The 21,963-nt window shown below is 37.5% G+C and overlaps 1 protein-coding gene across 12 annotated transcripts in view; it reads left to right on the plus strand.

Moving 5' to 3' along the window:
* The window catches only part of LOC114355477 (cAMP-specific 3',5'-cyclic phosphodiesterase), a 217,717-nt gene that overhangs the window by 107,427 nt on the left and 88,327 nt on the right, over nucleotides 1-21,963 (plus strand). Inside the window, exons 1-2 of one of the 12 annotated variants that reach the window (XM_028308330.1) lie at nucleotides 18,404-18,915; nucleotides 21,131-21,226. The exons of 9 other annotated variants lie outside the window; for them this stretch is intronic. In XM_028308330.1, the coding sequence (XP_028164131.1) occupies nucleotides 18,716-18,915; nucleotides 21,131-21,226 (296 nt within the window). In that variant the 5' untranslated portion in view covers nucleotides 18,404-18,715. Of the gene's footprint in view, nucleotides 1-10,812; nucleotides 10,989-18,403; nucleotides 18,916-21,130; nucleotides 21,227-21,963 lie in introns of those variants that run through there. 2 more of the 12 variants (XM_028308332.1, XM_028308338.1) reach the window with 2 other exon arrangements.

A 21,963-nucleotide genomic window follows, 5' to 3' on the forward strand; every position in this document is an offset into this window, starting at 1 on the left:
AATCATGCAATTCATAAAAGAAAAAATAATTTAGACGATGGGACCTAGAATTACGGTTCAACAAATGTTTATAGACGATTATCATAATTTGTCATACTTCACATTATAAGCTGAGCAAGTAGATCTTTATAATTTAGAATGAAACTAAGCAATGTTTAACCAGAACTATGTCACACCTGAAACGCCTCAAATCACATGCAAAAAATATACAGCATACTTATTCTGAATTCTGAATATTATTTTGAAATCTTTTTTTACCTTATGTTGACAGACATCTATTAAAAAATGTATTAAAGCATGCGAAAAGCTTATTCCCAAGTTTGAAATAATTACTTTTCATTGTTCAATGCTAGACAATCCTACACTCTCATAAATACGAAATGAATAATTATTTCGGAAAGTAATTATAATTACGCTGTTGAAAACCCTACTGTCATTGGCATCCTCATCAGCTAATTGGTTATTATCCTACTGATTCAATTTAATATCGACTAGGTATTAAATTATATTATTGCGCTTGATAAATTAAGACAGATGTGAAGATCTTAACTAGCCTTAGAGAGATCCGGGACGATAAAATCGATCTCGCCTGATAAATATTCATATGCAATCGCGAGACGCAGCCTATTATGCGAGCCACTTATCCGTGCGTAAAGCCAACTCGTAGACGCTGTAGCACGCAGTTTTGCTACGTGCATACTTACCATAGTAGTGATACTAAACGTGCATATTAGAGTGATACTTTTGAGTGGAAGATTCCAATTTAAATTGCAGGATTTCGTTATTAAGTACTTTGAAACTTTCGTATTACTCAAAATAAGCATGATTGTTATAATTTATAACAATCAAGCATTTATTGATTTGAATGTTGAATAAAACAAATTTTTCTTTGCGAATATAATAAATACTGTGCGAATTTGGAGAACTTAACCGTGCGTAGACGCAGTAGCTCGTAGACGTCGTAGTAAGTTTACTACGTACTTACATACAGTTATTTGTCCAACTCTACAAGATGGACTTGCTTTTATACAGAATTTAAGTGGTGGCTTCAGAACTCATACATATGTATTTTGAAGACGTTATTATTTCTAAGTATTTGATTTGATGACATAACAAAACATTTGACCTCTAAAGGTTCAAAGAAATTTAGCATTTGTATGAACTACATAACTGTTGGGCACTTTATACACTGTGCGACTTTGGAGAACTTAAACTTAACCGTGCGTAGACGCAGTAGCTCGTAGACGCCGTAGCAAGTTTGCTACATGCATGCAGTTCTTTGTCTAACTTTACAAGATAGACTTGCTTTATATTAGCAGCAAACATAATTTTAAAAGTGGCTTCAGAACTCATACATATTTTGAAGACGTTATATCTAGTTATTTCTATGAATAAAATCACAAAACATTTTGATCTCTAAAGGTTCAAAGTTTAGCTTTTGTTTGAACTTCATAACTGTTGGGCACTTTATACACTGTGCGACTTTGGAGAACTTAACCGTGCGTAGACGCAGTAGCTTTGTCTAACTTTACAAGTTGAACTTGTAAATACATACTTAAAGCAGCAAACAGAATTTAAGTGATGACTTCAGAACTTCTTACATATTTGGAAGACGTTATTTCTAAGTATTTTGTTTATTACATATATTTAACCGTTACATCTTTGTTTAAATAGTGTCTTAAATCCTCTTGAGGTTTGTCCAGACACTCATAATGAAATCGAAATAGGTATTAAGTGATTTTATTACAAACTGGTAAATTCAGTAATCTCAAATCAGTAATGCAATAAGTTACGAACTTATTAAAGTCTAGAAGAGCAGAGCTTTCCTCCACTGGCATTAGATCCAAATTGGTATTCCGCACCATCTGTCCCAGAATGTCAGATATACTATGGCTGTCTTCTGGCGTCTTTTCACGATTCCCTCTTTAATATGCCCGGCGTCAGACGACAAAATCAAACCGTCCCATCTGACGTTCATTTGTGTACGCTTCGGAATGTGGCATTGCGGGTAGGCGCATACCTCGTAGATATTCGTGGCTCATTGACGTTGAGTTATTCGAGTATACTCGCACGCACAGACTATACGTCTTAGGCGACAATAGCTCAACGGTCTCAGAATTCCAATTTTGCGAAGAAATTTAGTTCGATCACCGCCAGTCACGATGGCCATAATGGCCAAGTTACTGGTACCCTTTAAAAAATATAGCGCCCATCATAGCATTTCACAGTATTTAACTTGATTTGTTGTCGTCTGTACAAACACTAGAAGGCGTCACNGTTTCGTTTATTATATCGTGAGGTTCGCTAAGGTTAAGATATTATTAAAACAATTATTCTGATTCGTTGTCCATTTTAAAGGTCGATGTGTTTAATATCGTAAAAAAAATGTCGATAATATTAAAGGACGACGATGTTAAATTATTATGCCACATTCTACAAAAAGAAGTGAAATCCCACCAAAAACATTCTGTAAAAAAACTAGCCAAGTCTAGTCGGGTGCTGCTTGTTTATCTCTAAAAAGTAATGAAATCTAGACAAAGTCGTGCCAAGTCTATGGTTCTTTACTGCGATTTCTTTTTTATTATAGTTAATGTTGTATGACTTGGCCGTAAAGAACCATAGACTTGGCACGACTTTGTCTAGATTTCATTACTTTTTAGAGATAAACAAGCAGCACCATCGAGACTTGGCTAGTTTTTTTACAGAATGTTTTTGGTGGGATTTATTATTCAATATATCATTGTTAGAAAATAATTTCTTCGCCAATACACTTTCATCTGTAATATACCTCCTTCAATTTTACTTTGTGACAAAAACTAGCTTAATAAGTCGTTTTCCAATATCAATAATTAGCAAATCAAAATCAAATCAAGTCTCAAAATGTTATTTTATTAGGATGAATGGTATCATGGGCAAATAAAAGCAATCATGAAAGAATTCAATAAATATAAATTGCAAAGTTTGATTTGCCAATAAATTAATTAATTATGTAATATATTTATTACGTACCCATCAAAATTCAACAGTTAACCATTCACCGCGTGGGTTACGTGCCTAAAGTCTCGTAGCCAAAAAATAGCTATATCGACTAAGGAACATTCATATTTTCGTGAGTTATTATTTGAACTTCTGTAAGTGTTACCTTACATGCCTATTAACTTTATTGCTTAATGGGTGGGTGTTGATTCTAAAAAAGGAAATAGTCGTAGGTTATTGAACAGCTGTATTTAGATTATGGTGACTAATAATAGTGCTTTTAATAATACAGTGACGGTTTTTTACTGATGTAAAGAAGTTTTTAAACGTTGGTAATAAAGTAAGATGACGTTTGAATAAAATGTGTGCTTAAATCTAATCTACAGTAAAGTCATATGAAAATGGATACGCAAACAATAAATTGACGCTACGCGTCGCGCGGGCTACGTGCGTCGTGTCTCGTAGTACCCGTAGCAAACGCGTAGTTGCACCGTAGCGTGGACTTAAAGCAAATAGCTTACCTCGGGCGGATAAGCTCGTATTATGAGCACGACGTGTTTAAATATGAGCACATCTAATATTTTAAACTATTATGTTGCATTTTTTACTATAAAATTATCACTTCACGGGATTTATTGCAACAATATCTATTTTAACGGTAAATAAAATATTTACCCTCCCGAGCCGAAACGTCGGGAGGGTAAATATTTTATTTACCGTTAAAATAGATATTGTTGCAATAAATCCCGTGAAGTGATAATTTTATGAGCACATCGCTCCAATTCAAATACAAACCAAATATTAACTTTATAACAGTTTTATTGTATAGGTGCATTGAGATAACTGGAAACAGACTTTTGGCCAAGTTATATCAACAAGAATTTTATGACTTACGAGGATGAACATTTTGAATAAACTTATTTAATATTTATTGAGTAACATAACTTTTCGTCTGTTTTTCTGTTTCTGTTACTATTTCAATCTCAGTTTCGATTCGAGAACGACGCGCGACGTTCAGAATACACAATAGCTAAGCCCTTTCACAGAAGTTCATCGTTGTAATTAAACTTCTTAGTTTAGTATCTGAAACTTCCAAGATTGATGTTTGTAATTTGTCTAAAATGTTAGGTATCGTGTTACTATTTGATATGAGCTTCTCAGTTTACGACCGCATAAACCGTACCTGGTGGCTGGAGCTCAGATGCATCTGTTATTATCATTACCCGTCAGCAAAGTGAGATGAAGTTACTACACATACAATGTTACCCAACTTGCGCCATCTACGATAATAAGCCCGCAACAAGTAACGTTAACGATGATGATATTCACAATGTAAAGGTTAATTAACTTCAATCGTCGGCCATAGTTTGCGACGCAGACCTTTTTCCGATAATGGGATAGTAATAGCCGTTACTCTTATTCTTCGGGTCTTTAAGGCATTAAGCTGACAAAGTGAATCTTTCCAACAAAAACATAGCATTGACTAATAAGATGCCCTCGATAGGTACACCTGAGTGCTGAATCCCACGAAACTGCAGCTCAAAAATCGATTAAGTCCCAAAGCGGAGTTGAGGTCTCGAGGTGGAGGGCCCTCGTGGAGAGTTTTTGAGTATGCTGTGGGGCGACGGGGGCGCATGCGCGGGGCGGGGGCCCGCGCTGACGTCACGCGCGCCCCGGGGCCGCGCCAGTGCCTCGCGGTCGCGCTGCCTACCACGCGCTCACGCCCAAACCAAACACGACCACCTTCCGATGTTAATTCTCTTCCACAAACATTATCTGAACTTCGATCCCCCGGTGCCACCACGCGTGTGACCCACACCTGCCACCGGCCATCTCGCTTGTTATGAGTATCCATAGAGTATACAGTAGTTTACGCCGCGAATGTAGTTCATAAACAATGACAGTTCCAGGGTCATTGTACAATTGTTAGTTCTTACGTTTATCATCACATGATCTTAAGTTAATTACAACTATACTAGTTTGTGTTAAACGAGTATTAGTAGGTATATTTGGGAAGCGTACTCGTACCTACATAAGTTTAGTTTTAATGCTTTAGATTAGTGTTATTGTAGAAATAAGATCATAAGTTAGGTTACTGCTTGCTTTACTTTAAAATTAAGTACTATTTTTATTAGTAGGCCCATCCTGTTTACTAATAACAAATACCTAATGGTGGTGCAATTTTAATTTGTGACTTTAAACTGATATAAACAACACTTTCATATGAACCTGAAAAATGCAGTAACATAAAAACTACTGCGTTGTTTAAAATTAACGTGTTCTGCATATTAACATCTGCTTATAAATTCAAATAGAAAAGTTGTACATAAAGTAAGAAAGCTCAGATTTATTTTATTGGGTCCCACTGGCCAATCATTTTCGAAACAGATTTATGTAGGATAGACATAAGGTTGCTTATCGAATGTTCCCTTTGATACACTAAAAAGGGTCAGTGGTAGGGTCCGGATACACTAAAAGCCCTCAGGCTAAATGTATGCCATTTCCTTATTATCTTCTTACTTGGTAAAAAGATTTTTCTCAAAGTTTATTGTGTCGTGAAGTCTTCTTTTCTTTTGAACAAAAAGTTTATTGCTAATGCGTTTAAGACGGGCCCATTACACGGCTAATCTTTTCTTCGGAGACAATCAGCTGTTACGGTCATTGAACTAACGACGTCTGTATAATGGACTGTAGTAACTATAGTGTCAAACGCCAACGCCTATTAGGCATTTGCTTCATGAGCAAGCACGGAGTAATTAATCATTTTACGTATGAACAAACTCGAAGCATTAAACGGCATTGGCTTAAATTACTGTACAATGAAATGATTAATCATATTACGGTCTTAAATAAGCTCACCACCTCGGATTAGAGAAGATCCTAAACTAACAACAGACGAAGTTCTGATGAAACACTGATCCCATTCGACCATGATAAAGTTAACGAAATAAACCGTGTACCTATCGCAGAACCCTTTGACCAGAATTCCGAGAATGTACTCGTACCTACTGTTCAAGAATCCTCTATAGCTAAGTAGATTTTGCGGGCATTTCTAAACTGCTGTATTATTCATGTTCTCTCAACGTCTTATTTAAATTAAGCTTCCAAGGCTTTTTCGTTGATTTAATATTTATACCATTTCACCCGATCTCTGATTACACTGGTGTCGAATTTCGTCCGTTTCTCATTTTCGAAGTGAAATTAACCGTGTGGTGATCGAAGGCGGTCGGCATCGCCCTTACTAGACGCAACAACTTTCCTTTTATGGCATCAATAAAACATGAATATTTTCTGCTCTAAACGTATAGCGAAGACTTTCGTTTCATCACTCTATCCAATTTCTTTTGTTTCACATTGCCCTTGGGCTTATTACGCGACTCAAGACGGGGACTTATTATATGTATTTGTACGTGCGTAAGCAAAATGAATGTCTTAAGCTAACAAGGGTTATGGCTATCTTGGCTTACGGCCTGGGAATATATCACCTAAGAAAGATCACAGATCGGGCAATGCGCTTTGGCTCGACTTAAATACAAATTGTTCACTTATTCCTATTTTTCTTTTTGCTCTTTGATTTATATTCAGAACTAGCGGCCGCCCGCGACTTCGTACACGTGGATCCCGTTTTACCCCCTTCATCTATCTTACGCGGTATAGATTTTTTCATACAAATGTTTTTTCCCGCTAACTCCCGTACCCGTGCGAATTTTGCAATATCCTGTTTTAACTAAACTTTAAGTTTACTAAGGTACCTGCATGCCAAATTTCAAGCGTCTAACTTAAGCGGTTTAGATTTTTCATACAAAAGGATTTTTCTGCTAATTCCCGTTCCCGTGGGAATTCCTAAGTAAACTATAACCTGCCCAGAAGTATGAAAAATAATTGTACCAAGTTTCGTTAAAATCCGTCAAGTAGTTTTTGTTTCTTTAAGGAACATACAGACAGACAGACAGACAAAAATTTTACTGATTGCATTTTTGGCATCAGTATCGATCACTAATCACCCCCTGATACTTATTTTGAAAATATATTTCATGTACAGAATCGACCTCTCTACAGATTTGTTATAAGTATAGATTGCATTACGTATTATTTAATTAAAAATTAACAAAGAGGATGTTAGGTGTTGAGCAATGCAAATAGTGTTTCCATTTACAAGACTTATCGGTCATTGACTTCGTTACTCGTATATTACACCCACTACTCAAAACTATGGTAGAATAATACTGTTCGGATTTCGTCATTAATATTTTCTTCCATCAACCGCTATGCTACGTTACAGTAGGTATATAAAAAGTATTAAGCAAGGTAATGATACCAGTTCATGAATCAAAATAAATATCGCAATATAGCTTGTAATGTTTCCTTCCCAAAATTATTCCCGCTCACATTTATCGGGAGCAATAAAATATTCATTCTGGATTTGTTTGACAAAGTTAAAATTACATTTTAATACCTAACGCGACATGCGAGTATTACATACGTTTGAGCCCTCCGGTCCTAAAGGCGAGTCATGATTTGGGTGGGCAAACCCTTTTCCATCTGACTGTCACGGTTTGATATACCTGTAATCGATCTGAAAGATCAAACGGGGTCCGGGTCAGATTTAAAATGAATTCTGGTTATTGTATTTTCTTGATGATGTGCTTGTTTGCCTTGTTTCCTTTGAGCTGCGGAGATTAAACTGGTCAGAATTACTTGCTTCATAACTTAAGTGTTATTATTTCAGCCGACAACCTTGTTATGTTTAGAACAGCCTTTATTGTTGTATTACATTGTTGTTATTAGGAAACAAGATTTACTCGGCTAATGATATCAATAATAATCGTATTCTCGATTCTCAACTCAACTCGATCGAAATTCAAAGTTTGGTTTGAACTTCTTCGGGAAGATCAAAGTTTAAATCGGGATAAACAAACTAATAAATATTTCATTGCCTGTAGTCAAGAGACAGCCTTTCCAGTAAAATAAGACAAGTACCTATCCCTTACTTTCTGGACTGAATTTAAAATTCTTCAGAACTACCTGAAAAGAAGATATCAATCGATTGAAAATAAATTTTCCTACAAATAAGTAATATTTCTAGTAGCTAGTTTCAAACGAACATGCAAAAAGTGTCGCTTCCCACAATTCCTCTGGGACATGTCGGCTTATCACTTTAACGTTTACTATTGACTTTTATTTTATTTTACTTTATTCGGAAAACAAACAGTTATAATGTGTCTTTTATAATAGCTTTTAGAGTGTATGAATTCGAAATAAAAGGGCTTTCTGAGTCTCTAGACCACCTCCTAACTACAAATCATCATCATTTCACAAAGCTACTGCTTTTGTTGGTTAGCCAGTGTCAGTGTTGCACACTTGTCGTTTAATCTAGCTCTAATTTCCAACTAGCATTACAGAACAATTGTCTAAATTCAGATTGTAATACCTTGCTTTATGAAAGCATACTTCTCTCATAAAGCTTTTGAATTGCACTGGACCGCAAAGAAAAGAGTCGGGAAGAAAATTTTCTGTCATCTTCAAAAGTAGGTACCTTGGCGCTTTATGAAACAAAACATAGGTGCCTATACTGGAAAAACTTACTAAGTACGCATTTTTATTTATTTTACATTTATATAAGAAGGCTTGAATTAATTAAGTCTTTATTTCATAAAGCTAGGTCAGATACTTTTGAAATGAAGATTTTCTGACTTTTTTCGTTGTGGTCCAGTGTAACTGAGGCTAAAAATAACAATTAATGAATTTCCCGTCTCGTTTTTGCTTCTGTTACGTGTCAAAATAATGTATGTAATCATCATCATCATCATCATCTCAGCCACTCCAGAACCTTGCTGCCCCATCGGCCGTCAGTTCTGCGTACTATGTACCCCGCCCATTGCCACTTCAGCTTGCCAATCCATCGGGCTATGTCAGCGACTTTAGTTCGTTTACGGATCTCCTCATTTCAGATTCGATCTCGTAAAGAAACACCGAGCATAGCCCTTTCCATAGCACGCTGTGCAACTTTGAGCTTCTGTATAAGGCCTATAGTGAGAGGCCACGTTTCCGAACCATAAGTCTTCACTGGTAACACACATTAGTACATGTAATACACAATGTATGTAATAGATTGGACCAACTGAAAAGTAGGACTCGAGCGTGCTTTGTAAATATTAAAGTCTAGGCGACACATAGTGACAATGGCACTACATTTACCACGATCTGACTTATTCATAAGCTCTCAATATTTCAGTCGCTTTACAGAGCCATATCTCTACATTGAAGTCCTTTACATGCACATGCATTTATCACTCTTTTAGAATAACAATAAAGTACAGTTTTGCACGTGGTATCGTGTAGATAAAACTTCATTGTATGTGAACATAAACCTTGTTCTCTATTCAAGGAAATTTAATCAAATTCTTGTCATCGTCATCATCAAAACATTGTTGATGATTTTTTGTATAGAACTACATATTTCATCATTCAAGTTAAGATATTTAACGGCGCTTTTTCTGATCTCTATTAGAGTAAATTTTGTATACTTCAGGTAATGACTCAATACAGGCCATCCTAAGTATAACACCTGGCCATTAATACAGCATCGAATGTCTTCCTTAAAAGCCACCAAAACAAATTTCGCTAAAAATGTGTCGTAATTACAAATTAATCTTGTATAAAATTATTCGACGGTCGAAAACTCGGTCCTAAGTGAGATTGGCGCAAAATTGTTTCTCAAATAAGAAGCTTCGCGTTGTAAGTTAATGGGAATCTGTGGTAAGGCTGTGTAATATTATGGCCCCAGTTGCCTCCCTCTGAGAGCGTATGGTATGTACCCACAGCACATAACACTATACATTTTCGTAGCAAAATAGCCTGTATTACAACGAGATAAGATCCCAGTGTTTCGCATAATGTGCTATGGTATGTACTTAGCCACCGCACCTATGTGAATGTGGAATACATTTGAATCTCAAAAACTTGGAGCCCTACGCGACTAGTCTGTTTTGAATATCGCTTTTGTGTTTTAATATTTGATGTTTGAGATCGAATCGTTTATGCTGTTATAATTTTTAGTTTGCTATTATGTACCTATAGTAGATTTGAATGTCCATGGGATGTTCACAAATATTTATGATAAAGTTTATAATAAATAACATTAGGTATACCCGTACACTCTCAGTGTAAATAAATATCGAGATGGTTCAATTTGTAAAGAAGACATCGGTTCTATAAATCAAACCTGAGGGCTTTTATGTTCGATATCATGAGAATAATTAATTAAAGACTTAAACTAAATAGTAATTGCTTTAATGTAGATTAAGTTATTCGATAACTTCTAAGAAATATGTTCGTTAGTTCAACGTGAACGTAATGTAACTTAGTATAAATATTTACTAAAATTTTTATTAGATGTAAATTAGTCCTAAGTTTATTCTAATTTACAAATATTCCATAGAACTACGTATAATACTCATAGAATCGAAGTTCATTACATGTTAGTGTCGTCCAAGTAGTTAAAGTGACATTGAAAATATTATCATATTGTCATCAAAATCGATTTCCTATATTGTCAATGTTAATGACTTTTATTACCTATCATTGGTGGTAAATTAATTAACCGTATATCAATTGAAAAAATTACCCAAGATTATACTGAATAACAAAAATTTATTCGACATTTAAAGTTGTAAAGCAGATAAATAAATGCATGAGAATTAACTCGGAATCTCGTATCTGAAAGCACTTGAATATTCGAGTGGAATAATCAAAAGCAACGAACATCGAACGATTTAAAACAGTGAATTAAAAAGAAGCAACGAAAAATACGATGTACTCATCAAATGAGAAGGGGGGGAAGTAGGAGAGAGTGGGCTTCGTCAGAGATATGATGTTGGTGACTGAGTGAGCGATCTGGGCGGGGGCGGCTCGCGGCCTGCCGGCTGTGATGCGATGGGCCAGGACTGGTGCTTCCGACGCAAACGGAAGCGCAGCAGCAGTCAGGAGGACTCCTTCACGCATCACACCCGGTAAGTAGTTCATCCGCAGGAAGATTTGATGAAGGCTACTGACAACGCCATTCTTTGGCGGAGTTTTGGGCCGGCGCTGTGTAGGTTTGTTGTCGACACGACAAGAAGAAGGAGTAGTTCATATTTTGTCCTGTTCCTTGGAGTAGTTCTGAGAAATCTGATGATTTTTTTAGCACTGCTGATAGAAGTGTCTCTGGTAACAGCAGCAATCAGGGAGACTCTTTTAAGCATCGCGCCTGTAAGCAGTTCTCATCCCTTTGGAGTTGTGGCAGACAAGTCTGAAGATTTCTTTCTGGTCCATCGTACAGAGACCTATCTCTGATACCAGCAGCGACCTGCTTTACTCATCACACCTGGTAAGTGTGCAGAGATATGGTGTTGGTGACTGGTGAGCGCAGCAGCAGTCAGGAGGACTCCTTCACGCATCACACCCGGTGAATAGTCCCCACTTTCTATCGTGCCCATCTCCATGAAGCTAGAGCATACAAATCTGAAGATTGCTTTAGCACTGCTGGGCTTATAGGTCCCTCATACAGAGATGTAACATATCCCTGGTAACAGAAGCAGTTATGAGGATTCCTTTACACATCACGCCTGATAAGGTAAGCCTGGTCAGTAAGAGTGTCTCTGGTAACAGCAGCAATCAGGGAGACCCTTTTAAGCATCGCGCCGCTAAGCAGTTCTCATCCCTTTGGAGTTGTGGCAGACAAGTCTGAAGATTTCTTTAGCCCTGCTCCCTGGTCCATCGTACAGAGATGTAACATGACCCTGATAACAGCAGCAATTGGAAGGACTCCTGTATGCATCACACCTGATAAGTACTTGGTAAGCACCTGCAGAGATATGACGATGGTGACTGAGATAACACCATTTTTAGTCCTTAATTTTATCATGTTCGTCCTCTTGAAGCAGCGGCTTACTAATCTGAAGATGTCTATAGTTCGCTAAAAAAGGTACATAACATATTTCCTCATAGCAACAGCAATAAGAAGAACTTCTTCACGCATCACACGCTGTAAGGTGTCCTTATTTTCTATCCAATATGTCTCCATGGAGCAAATCTGAAGATTTCTTTAGCACTGCTTCTAGCAATAGCAATAGGGCGAACTCTTTCAAGCATAGCACCCGGTAGTATGTCTTAATTTGTATTTGTCCTCATTATAGCAGCGTCATTCACATCTGAAGCCCTCTTCAGCACTTTGCTTTACACACGGTAAGAATGACTAACTAACTTCTTATATTTCTTAATCAGCTGTACTCTTAAGTGGATGCTTGCGACTGTCCTACCTTGTTAGGTATTAATGTTAGTAGATAAATAAAGCAGCTGCTAATAAATTAAGTCGGTCGCTGTCCTCATGCATTTAAAATGTCGAGTGATTGTGGCGCTCTCTTATATCCAAGACATTGTTTTCTTTTACATACATATATTTTAAGTCAGTGTGTTGCTAATACATACATTTTAATATATCAGACGAATACGTTTGGTATAATGATCTAAGTATCAGTTTTAAATGTATGCACCTTTGCCAGAGATACCTAGACAAACAGAATTAGTTTGTGTCATATAACTTTTAATCTGCTACTTGTCACAATGCTAGTCAAATATTGACATAATATGCGTCACTATAAAGGCTAACGAGTGCTCGAGCGTTAGTTCGTTTGAATAGTTCAGTTGGGTTGTCAGAACTTGAGTCCCAAGATTGTACACAAAGCCACAATGAGCTATTACACCGCCCCCGCTTGCGGTCCAATTACAAAGTCACAGGCCTCCCAAGGCACTCTTGGATCCATCCTATTGAAACTAATTCTCTACTCAAATAGCAGAGACGTGAGCCGATGAAAAGTTTTCCAAAGATTGCAAAGAACTCTTTCTTGCACGATTTATTATTGATCACATTACCCTTTTCAATGCCCTAAAGTGTAACGTCTGTGTCACTATTTATTTGTAACAATGTATTTCTCAAAGCTTTTAAATAGAAGTTCATTTATTCTGATGATTAGGTACAGCTACACAGACATAATTTAAGTAAGTAGAGTAGTAAAGGCCGGTAGATCTATTCTCATAAATAAAACACTGGATACTACACTATATTGCCTTATTAAAATTACAATTCATCACTTCGCACAAAAGCGCGCGGAGGTGTCTCCGCGCGTCCCTCTATTCTGACGTTTAATTCTCGTGTGACATTGACATTACGTCAATGTTACTATGACAGCAGCTCATTGGCTATAACGATACGGCTATTTTAACGTTTTAGATTTTTTACAATTTTATTAACAGTAGGTACCCATTATTGTACACTACGCAAAAACTATCATTGACAAGAAACAAACAAGTTAGAACGGCACAATTTAAGCACTTATTTCGTTAGACAACGATATTTTATTAAAAACCTTATGAGAACACTTCTTCTTCTTTTCGTATCGACAACAAACCAGTGTCAGTCCAAATGAGAATGAGAACACTGAGATGATGAAAGAAATCAAAACACGCTGTAGGGATGGGACATCCCAACAGATAAACAAAGTTACGGCGATTATCGATGGTGCTGATGCGTCGGCTAATCGAGTTACGGGCGCGGACGATAGTGGCCATTATGATGCAATTATCCACTCGCCACTTCCACTGCCCGCGCCACTGGGGAGCGATTTCCAGCGGCTGATGTTTACCGGATCAGTTAACAAGTTAACGTTGGATGGACAGTTATCTCGGTTTCGAGTGATGTATGAAATAGTGTAAAGTGCATGTTGCCTTTGCGAGAATACTAGCAGTCGCTCGCGACTTGATTCCCATGAACATATAATTTTTTTTGTAAGTTTTTGGTAAATAGTACAAAAACTTTCGAATCCATAAAAGTTTCAAAATTCATAATTAATAACGTACCTAGTTAGATTTACACATGAACTTTATTTTGTGTCAGGCCCCGCTTTCTAAAACCTTCATAACCTTTTTTTTATTTGCTAGGTAAATACAATTTATTGCAATGCAATTTTCAGGGCAGATATAATATGGTACACATTATTCGTACAGGGTACAAATGACCCAATCATAGGTTACCTTCCTAGATGAACATACTTAGTATGAATTAATGGAGATTTTACTGCATAATAATTTGATGCTCTCGCACCTTTACCAATCTATCTTCAGACTTTCAGCTTCTGTATCTAATGCGAATGCTTTTGCTTTAATTAAGTAATCTATTCTGCTAGTACAGGTTTATATTGTATATGTATAGGGATGTTCACGTCGAAGTGTAATTATCTTTTGACAGAAAATGAGCTGTCGATAGCAGGGTTATCCTGCAAATTGAAATGCTCACACTATCTTTCGAAACGCTTGTGTATTGTTCAGCTTCACGTATTTACTTAGATGAAAAAATATTTTACACTGAAGTTTGTTGAATCCAGTATCCAATAAAGCCAGGGGGACGAATCGTACGATATGTCATAGAGGTCATCACTAATAGTTTATTGTGACAGAAGCCGTTTTGAGTAACTTACAATAAAAAATAAATTCTTTAATGACACTCTTCCCTTCCCTTCCTAAACACATTCCATCTAATCTCGGACTTTACAAATTACTCCTACATGCTCCATTGCCAATGCTAATGTAACTAAGAAACACGTTCAAGCCACTGATTTGATAGCCTATTAGTCTCCCACTTGACTATCCACCTCAGTGGGCAAAATGGGGTTTAGGCCCAACTCGCCCGGCACAATCGTGTAATGTAGGTAGCTTTGTAACAGGCCAGTGTCGTGTGGAAACGAACATTATTAGCAACACACATCTATAATATAAAAATGAATCGCAAAATGTGTTGGTAAGCGCATAACTCAACAGCGCCTGAACCAATTTCACCAATTCTTTTTTTTTAATCTTCTTTTAAGTTCAAGGATGGTTTATACGGCGAGAAAAAATCGAATAATTTTCGGGAAAACCCTAAAAACAGCCCTTTTCTTTTTCCCATACAAACACACGCACAGAGTCCGGCTTTTTTGATTTTGGACCTGGCAACCCTAGTCGGGTCCGCTAGTTTTATATAAAAATATATACCTAGTATGCATTATAATACTACGATAAAAGTTAGGTTTCGACTACATGCTTCCCTAATCCCTGAAAATGTATAATTTGTATAATTTTCCTCTTCTACGCTTGGAAATTTCATAGAATTAAATTCTCTATCACAACTAGTTTGAACATCCTGCTTCCTTATCACAATTTACCTGGTTTTAGTTTCCTGCTTTAAATGGAATAATAGTTACGATATATCATAAAGATATACATCACAACGAACGTCACGATATTTTTGATTGATACTTTCTTTTATCAAAATAAATAAATTGATAAAAATCGTACCCAGTAACAAATACCGTAGTCATAGTGAACAAACATTAAAAAAAAGCAACACGTGTAACTTTTTCATTACTGAATATTTCATAGCTTAGCTCATTAGGCTTATTATTAAAAACTGTGGAGACAGGTGCTTTTAATATCATATTTTATTACATAACATAAGTAAATACACGCCTGTCTAAATTAGTATACGCCTCCATAATTTGAACCGTTACAAAACAACCACAGCCTGTAATAATTTAACCGCAAGTCATGAAACTTACTTTATAATCTCTTGTGACGACAGTTTATTAATAAATCGTATATATTTACGCGGCTTTGTGTCTTCTTCGCGGATGCTTCTGAATTACATAGCTCTGTGCTTATAATACATAGTTAGTGAAATAAGTGAGTAAAGTAAATAATATAGCAACAACGTAGAGTTGGTGAACAATGTATTCTTCATGTCATAGCATTCATTGACTTTCACTGTTAGTTTTTAATACGATTTTTAATAATTTTCAGACACAAAGAACAAGTGCCGTCAAATATAGAATCATTTTGCTTAGAAAATCAATAGATAGAGTCTACAGCGCAAAGGACTTTTAAGCTCTACATCTCAAGCATATTGTGCATTAACGAAAAATGTGCTCTGAAATCAACATCATGCCTTTCAAAATGGTCTGCAGTCTGCAGATGAATAAATGTGACCTACGTACACACCTGTCGAAGCTTTTCGCCGGATTCCGCTCCACTACAAATTAATATGATAGCATGACGTTTGTAACAGCAAACCGGCGGCAAAGCAAACATTACTGAACTATAATTTTTAACTAAGCCGGAAGAAATCTGACGTGGAAAATTACAGAATCCAGTCGCAAAGTGTTAACGAATTCTATTATGGAGGCTCGTGGAGCGTACAGGGCGTTCATTACTCGTGGACAATACTCCAACTGAGTATAGTAATCGTATCTTCATGCAATCCCCAGTAATTATCTCTGGTCGCAAGCGGTATAATGGTGGACACTCGCCATTACTCGCCAAGGCTGCCGCAACAATGTGCCTGTTACACTCTAGTGTAGCGTGACATTTGGTACGAGATGAGTTTGTGATGGTGATGACCAACGATAGTAAAATTAGTGGTAAACTAACATTTAAAATCTAAAATGTTCTGTCAATAGCTTAAGCTTAGATAGTTATTATAACTCTTTATTTATTTATACAACAAAAATTAATTATTACAGCATACGGCATAGACAAGTTACGTGAATAGATTAACGCGTATTCACAAACAATACTATGAGGTCCCACAGTGCGCGTGGACGCACAGGGTGACACACAAATCAATCACAGAGCTCTATTCCACGCTGTGCGTTCGATTTGCTGCTTCACTTAAGCAAGCATCGTTTGTAAATACGGGCGTAAGTACCTATTTAGGTATTTGTTTTTGTAACTATGAACGTCATCTAATTTAATTTCCTGCATGAAATCATGCCTTCTTTTGAATCAATAAAAAAGTCATACATTGTCTAATTACGTTATATTGTACTCGTATAAGAACAAATCAACTTCACACGGGTAGTGGGTTGTACTTAAGGTAGGTCAGTTCCATGCGATGGTCAGGGTCTAAGTTGTGTTATCTGTAGTCTAATCTAAGAAAAAAGCCACAAAACTGGTATTTTCAGAGAAACATTACTTATTTTCATTAGTTAGTAATTATCATAACTTTTTTTTATAATAACTTTATTTAATTTTAGCCTGAAATGAATCGCGATTGATTACAATCCATAGGAAGTGGGCACGATATTTATACCTAGATGTTAACATTTTATACATTCTGAATTATTATTCTCAATCATCTACAGATTGTTTAATGGACAATATGATGAAGTACAAAAATTAATATTCCTTTTCAAAATCTTTATTGTACGTCTGTTCAATGTTAGATAGATACTTACAATAGCGTATGTACACCAAGAAATAGTAGCGTACAAAAATAAAATGTTTTTTTAGGTCACAAGCATACCGACCTATGCAGCCAGAAATGAGTTATTTGGTCAGTAGAAATATCGGCTAAATGTACTTTGTTACAGAGCAGAAATATTAAATTGATCCATGTTCCTACTTACAAAATTTGAATTAAATGGATTAGAGCTTTATTATAATAACAATAAGCTCCATTTGTTCGAATTATCTACGGTTACCTGCATTTTTTTTACCTCTTTACAATGACTCTATCGGCTCTATCACAAAATGAAGTTACCAGAAAATTACAAGCGACTAACTTAATTCGTCCTAATCTCTTCGTAGTATCAGTTCCTTCTTTGTGAAAGTCGTCTCCTAGCCCAAATCTATTAAAGTGAAATCAGTTGTCGTGATTCGCAGCAAGCTTCACTGGATACATTGGCAGTTTTCGTCTGACCTACAATCGAACGCACTCGGGCCTAGAACAAAATGATCCTAGTGACGAGGGCATAAGCGCCGCTTCCAGCCGGCGAGCCTGTGTACTTGCGTCATTTCCTCCACGAGGGTTGCGTGCCGCCGTACGCATGCGGCTCGCCCCCTGCGACCCCCGGCAAGATGGCGGCGGCAACATGGCCGCCCCGCAGCCGCAGGATGCTCCGTGACGCTGCTTTTGTCCGACACGAAGTTGACACGATTTTCCGGCGCGCTGTACACCTGGACCCGCACATCCGCGCGGAAACCGCCGGTGCCATCGATCTATCGCTCCCGGTCACCCGGCCCGACCGAAACCCGCGCTCGTGCAACAAGTGACATCGCTCAAAACTCTGAACAAATGACGCACTCCAACCATTTTCTTGCCGTGATGTGATTGTGGGTCGCTTATAAATATAGAACGTGCCCTTTCGTCCGTAGCGGCGCGGGTGAGCCAAGCAGTGAGTGACGTCGACCGCTCACGTTCCCCGCGCCGCGCAACGTCAACAGTGCCGCGTCACGGATCCGATTCCTCGCTAGCATAAATACTATCAACATGCACGCGTTTCGTTGCCGAGCGGTGTTTTGAACGGCACACGCCGATGATTCTCGCAGTTACATAAGATAATCTATTAAAGTGCCGGCCGTACGCTTCAATGAATCGAGGAGTAATAAGAAATCGAACTGCTCCGTTAACTATAGACATGATAACACGAGTGCAACGTTCAAAACGCGTGCCGGCGTCTCGGCAAGTTCAGTACGGTAGCAGTCGCGCCCGCGCGTAAACCGCGCGCCCGTACGCTCCGCACGTGCCTCATGGTGTTTACATGCTGGTTAGGGCGCGTCACTGGTGATGGGCTATTGATGAGTGTGTGAACTTGGACCGATGCATTCGTCACGCGTCGTGCGGGGAGCGGAGCGGCGTCGGTGGCGGCGTGTGGCGCGATAGCCGCTAGATATGTTGACGTTTGTGTTCGCGGTGTGGTCGGCGGCCCGGGCGCTGGGCTGGGCGTGCGAACCGGCGCCCGCCACGCCGGAGGCCGAGGAGGCGCCGGTGCTGCCGCGGCTGCGCTCGGCGCGCGCCTCCAGCGACCTCTCGACCCTCAGCGCCACCACCACTAGCTCCAGCCAGACCAGTAGCGGGGAACACCCAAAGAGGTCCATGCCTCGTTACCTATGATTACTACAGTCAACTCCTAGTTAAATCTAATCTCAACATCACTAAATATCATAACCTGGGGGCACACCTGGTTGCATATTCGATAGATTTAACTCTCACATAGTTATATGCTGGATTTTCCAAGATTTTCCTATAGAATGATTGTACCTAACACATGATCCAGCAACGATTGACTTAACAGTTAGACCTAAACTCACATTTTTATCACAACACGTACTACGTACGTCCATATCTTTGGTAGATTTAATCTGCCTAGATTAAACGTACCTTGACATGACTTATTGAATACAATTGATAAGAAGGCAATGAAAATAAAATGATAGTTTCAATTATTCAGCTTTACAATTTTATTGAGGGGTTTTCCAAACAATTTGTCGTAAAATACACTTAATGCCGTTTTATAAGGCCTTCGATAAACGTAAATACAATAATTTACGAGTAATCAATCATGATACGTAATGGAAAACGTATCCTGGAGACCTAACAAAGAGCTCAATTTGAAATTCATCATAAATAAACAATGAATAAAGCCTGATGGGTATTTAATCAATACAAAAGCCCTCTTTCCACCCGTTCAATCTACGGCATAAGGTATACAGTCCCTGTCATCCATCTACGTCTCGAATTCTCGATATATGCAAACATTTACAATTAATTAATTTTATGTTTATTGTCTCCCGGTTCTATTAATATGCCAGTCTGACTAATTAATAGATTCATTTATTCATACAGCAGAACCTCCGAAGTGAAAAGCTCTCATTTACATACGAGCACTCCAGGCGATGTATTAAAGAAAATTGTTTTAACGTAAACATGACTAGCTTTTGTCTGCATTTTACATAAAAGAGATTATGTTCTATTGATATTTTTACCTAATAATAGGCACTTTCTATCAAAAAAGTTTCTAAAGGTTTTACATTTAATATTTGTTTTAGAATCAGAGACTGAAATAATGATATCATAGCCCGCGGCGGTAGATCAAAGCTATGTTCCCTTTAAAGAATCCTATCCAATACAGTAGTTAGGCTTCCTATTTAAAACTTCGACTACCAGCAACGATACTTCCACCTCATTGGAAAAATCCTCTAAATCCATTTGTTCTTTTTGTAGCCAAAGTTACCCGACAAAGGTACATAACAAGAGCAATAAATGGAAATCTCTTTCAAACACTCTTTTCATAAAGACTAGATTCAAATTCATCTGTGGGTCTTTAATTTTTATTAAAAGTCTGCAGTATAATAAGCCTCTTAAAATTTCAACGGTACATTAAAATACAAAGTATTCCCAGAATCCCAGGAACAGTTTATAACAATGTTAATTAGCATAAAAATTGCCTGAGCTTTATTAAGTAATACTTAACTGAAGTTTCTTAATTACAAAATAATGTAGAGACTACGTGAGCCTGAAGAGGCAATAAGAACGCCATTGAAAGGTGTTATTATCTATTGAAGGGCAGCAGAGCAGCAAGCTAGTATGGCATTCTTTTCATTGAGACATCTGGAGTGGAACCCGGGAATTAAGGCTCGGAGGTGGAGCTGTAGTCTAAGCCAAAAGACGCAATGGACCAGAATGACTTGAAAGAGTTTCCTTTATTATATTTTCGGTCCGGTGTGTGGGATAAGTGGAATACAAGAGCTCAGCCATATTATTATCTTGTATATCCCTTCAGTTGTAGTTGAACAAACAAGTTAAGTAAGTTTCGATATTATTTCGCTGAACAAACACACCGTAATTGCTGTTTGGCTGGGCCATCGAGTTCATTATTATTAGTTCGTATAGTGATTGATAACGTTTTCCCTGTGTAGAGTTGCAGGAAAATGATATTCAACAAATGCAATATGTTTGAGACCAAAATATACGTGCAACATAAATTCATACTATCATAATATTTGCAGTAATTATATCTAGTAAACTAATACTTTGAAAACTCAAATACATGAAAATTACATAGGTAGAAAATAATTGCTGCTACGTGAGAGAACTACGTATCTAAGTAATTATGGTTACCGTCATGATGTTGTTTTCACTGTCTTTTTGAAATTAACAAAAATAACACTCAAATGTATGGAATTAAGCTCAAATTATTTTGTAAAATGAGCGTTCTACTACGCCCCTTACCAAAAATGTGTTCTGAAGTAAATGGGTTCCCCTGGTCTGGTCTGGAGTAGTGTATGCTGAATGTCACGAACATAGGTGGAGCGAGGCGCCGAGGAGGTGGAGTGCGCGGGGGGCGTCCAGAAGACCGCTGAGGAGAGCGCCTGTCTCTGCCAGGAGACGAACAACTGGCAGGTATATTTGAATTTGGAACGCAATTTGTGTTTGAAAAAGAAAAAATCTAATAATGGAACAAATTTGAATGTATTTGAAAATGGAACGAAATTTGTATTTGAACGTAGAGTTTCTTTCATATTGTTTTGAAAATGGAACTACTATGTTTTTTATTTTTAATTAACGATGGTATTCAGCCAGGAATTCAGTATCCATTTTGTGATCCAACCTGTGTAACCACTGTAAAGCCACGTGTTCTACGGTGATTGCATGCGCTGACCACACAACAAGCGTCCTATAACGTAGCGCAGTATGTGGTTAGATACTATCATACCATAACATACCATTGATCGTACCTATCGATAGAGCGATATACAGTGTACATTTTACTTGCGAGGAAGTTATTTATAGCTTATAGCATTAAACGTTTTATACATTATTAAAAGACCAAAATCTTTTATTTTACAAAGATGGCGCCTTTTTATCACAAAATAATATTTAGCTAGGCAGGTATATTGCTATTTTCTTCGGACTTGCAGCGCCCTAGGCAATCATTTCTCGTTACATTTTCTTACTCTCGTTCCCCAATCATGACATAAAATAGATAAATTTCGTTCTGCAGTAATAAATTAATACTTACCACAGCAAAAGATAAATATGTAATTAGAAAGTAACGTAATTCATTGACCTTGAGAACACATTGCAGTGGAAACATGATACAAATTCGCACACCCCGCCCGACCCGTATCAGGGCCGTC

This window comes from Ostrinia furnacalis, unplaced genomic scaffold (genome assembly GCF_004193835.3).
Source record: "Ostrinia furnacalis isolate ACB-3 unplaced genomic scaffold, ASM419383v2 OfSCF2414, whole genome shotgun sequence".
NCBI classification, from domain to species: Eukaryota; Metazoa; Arthropoda; class Insecta; order Lepidoptera; family Crambidae; genus Ostrinia; species Ostrinia furnacalis.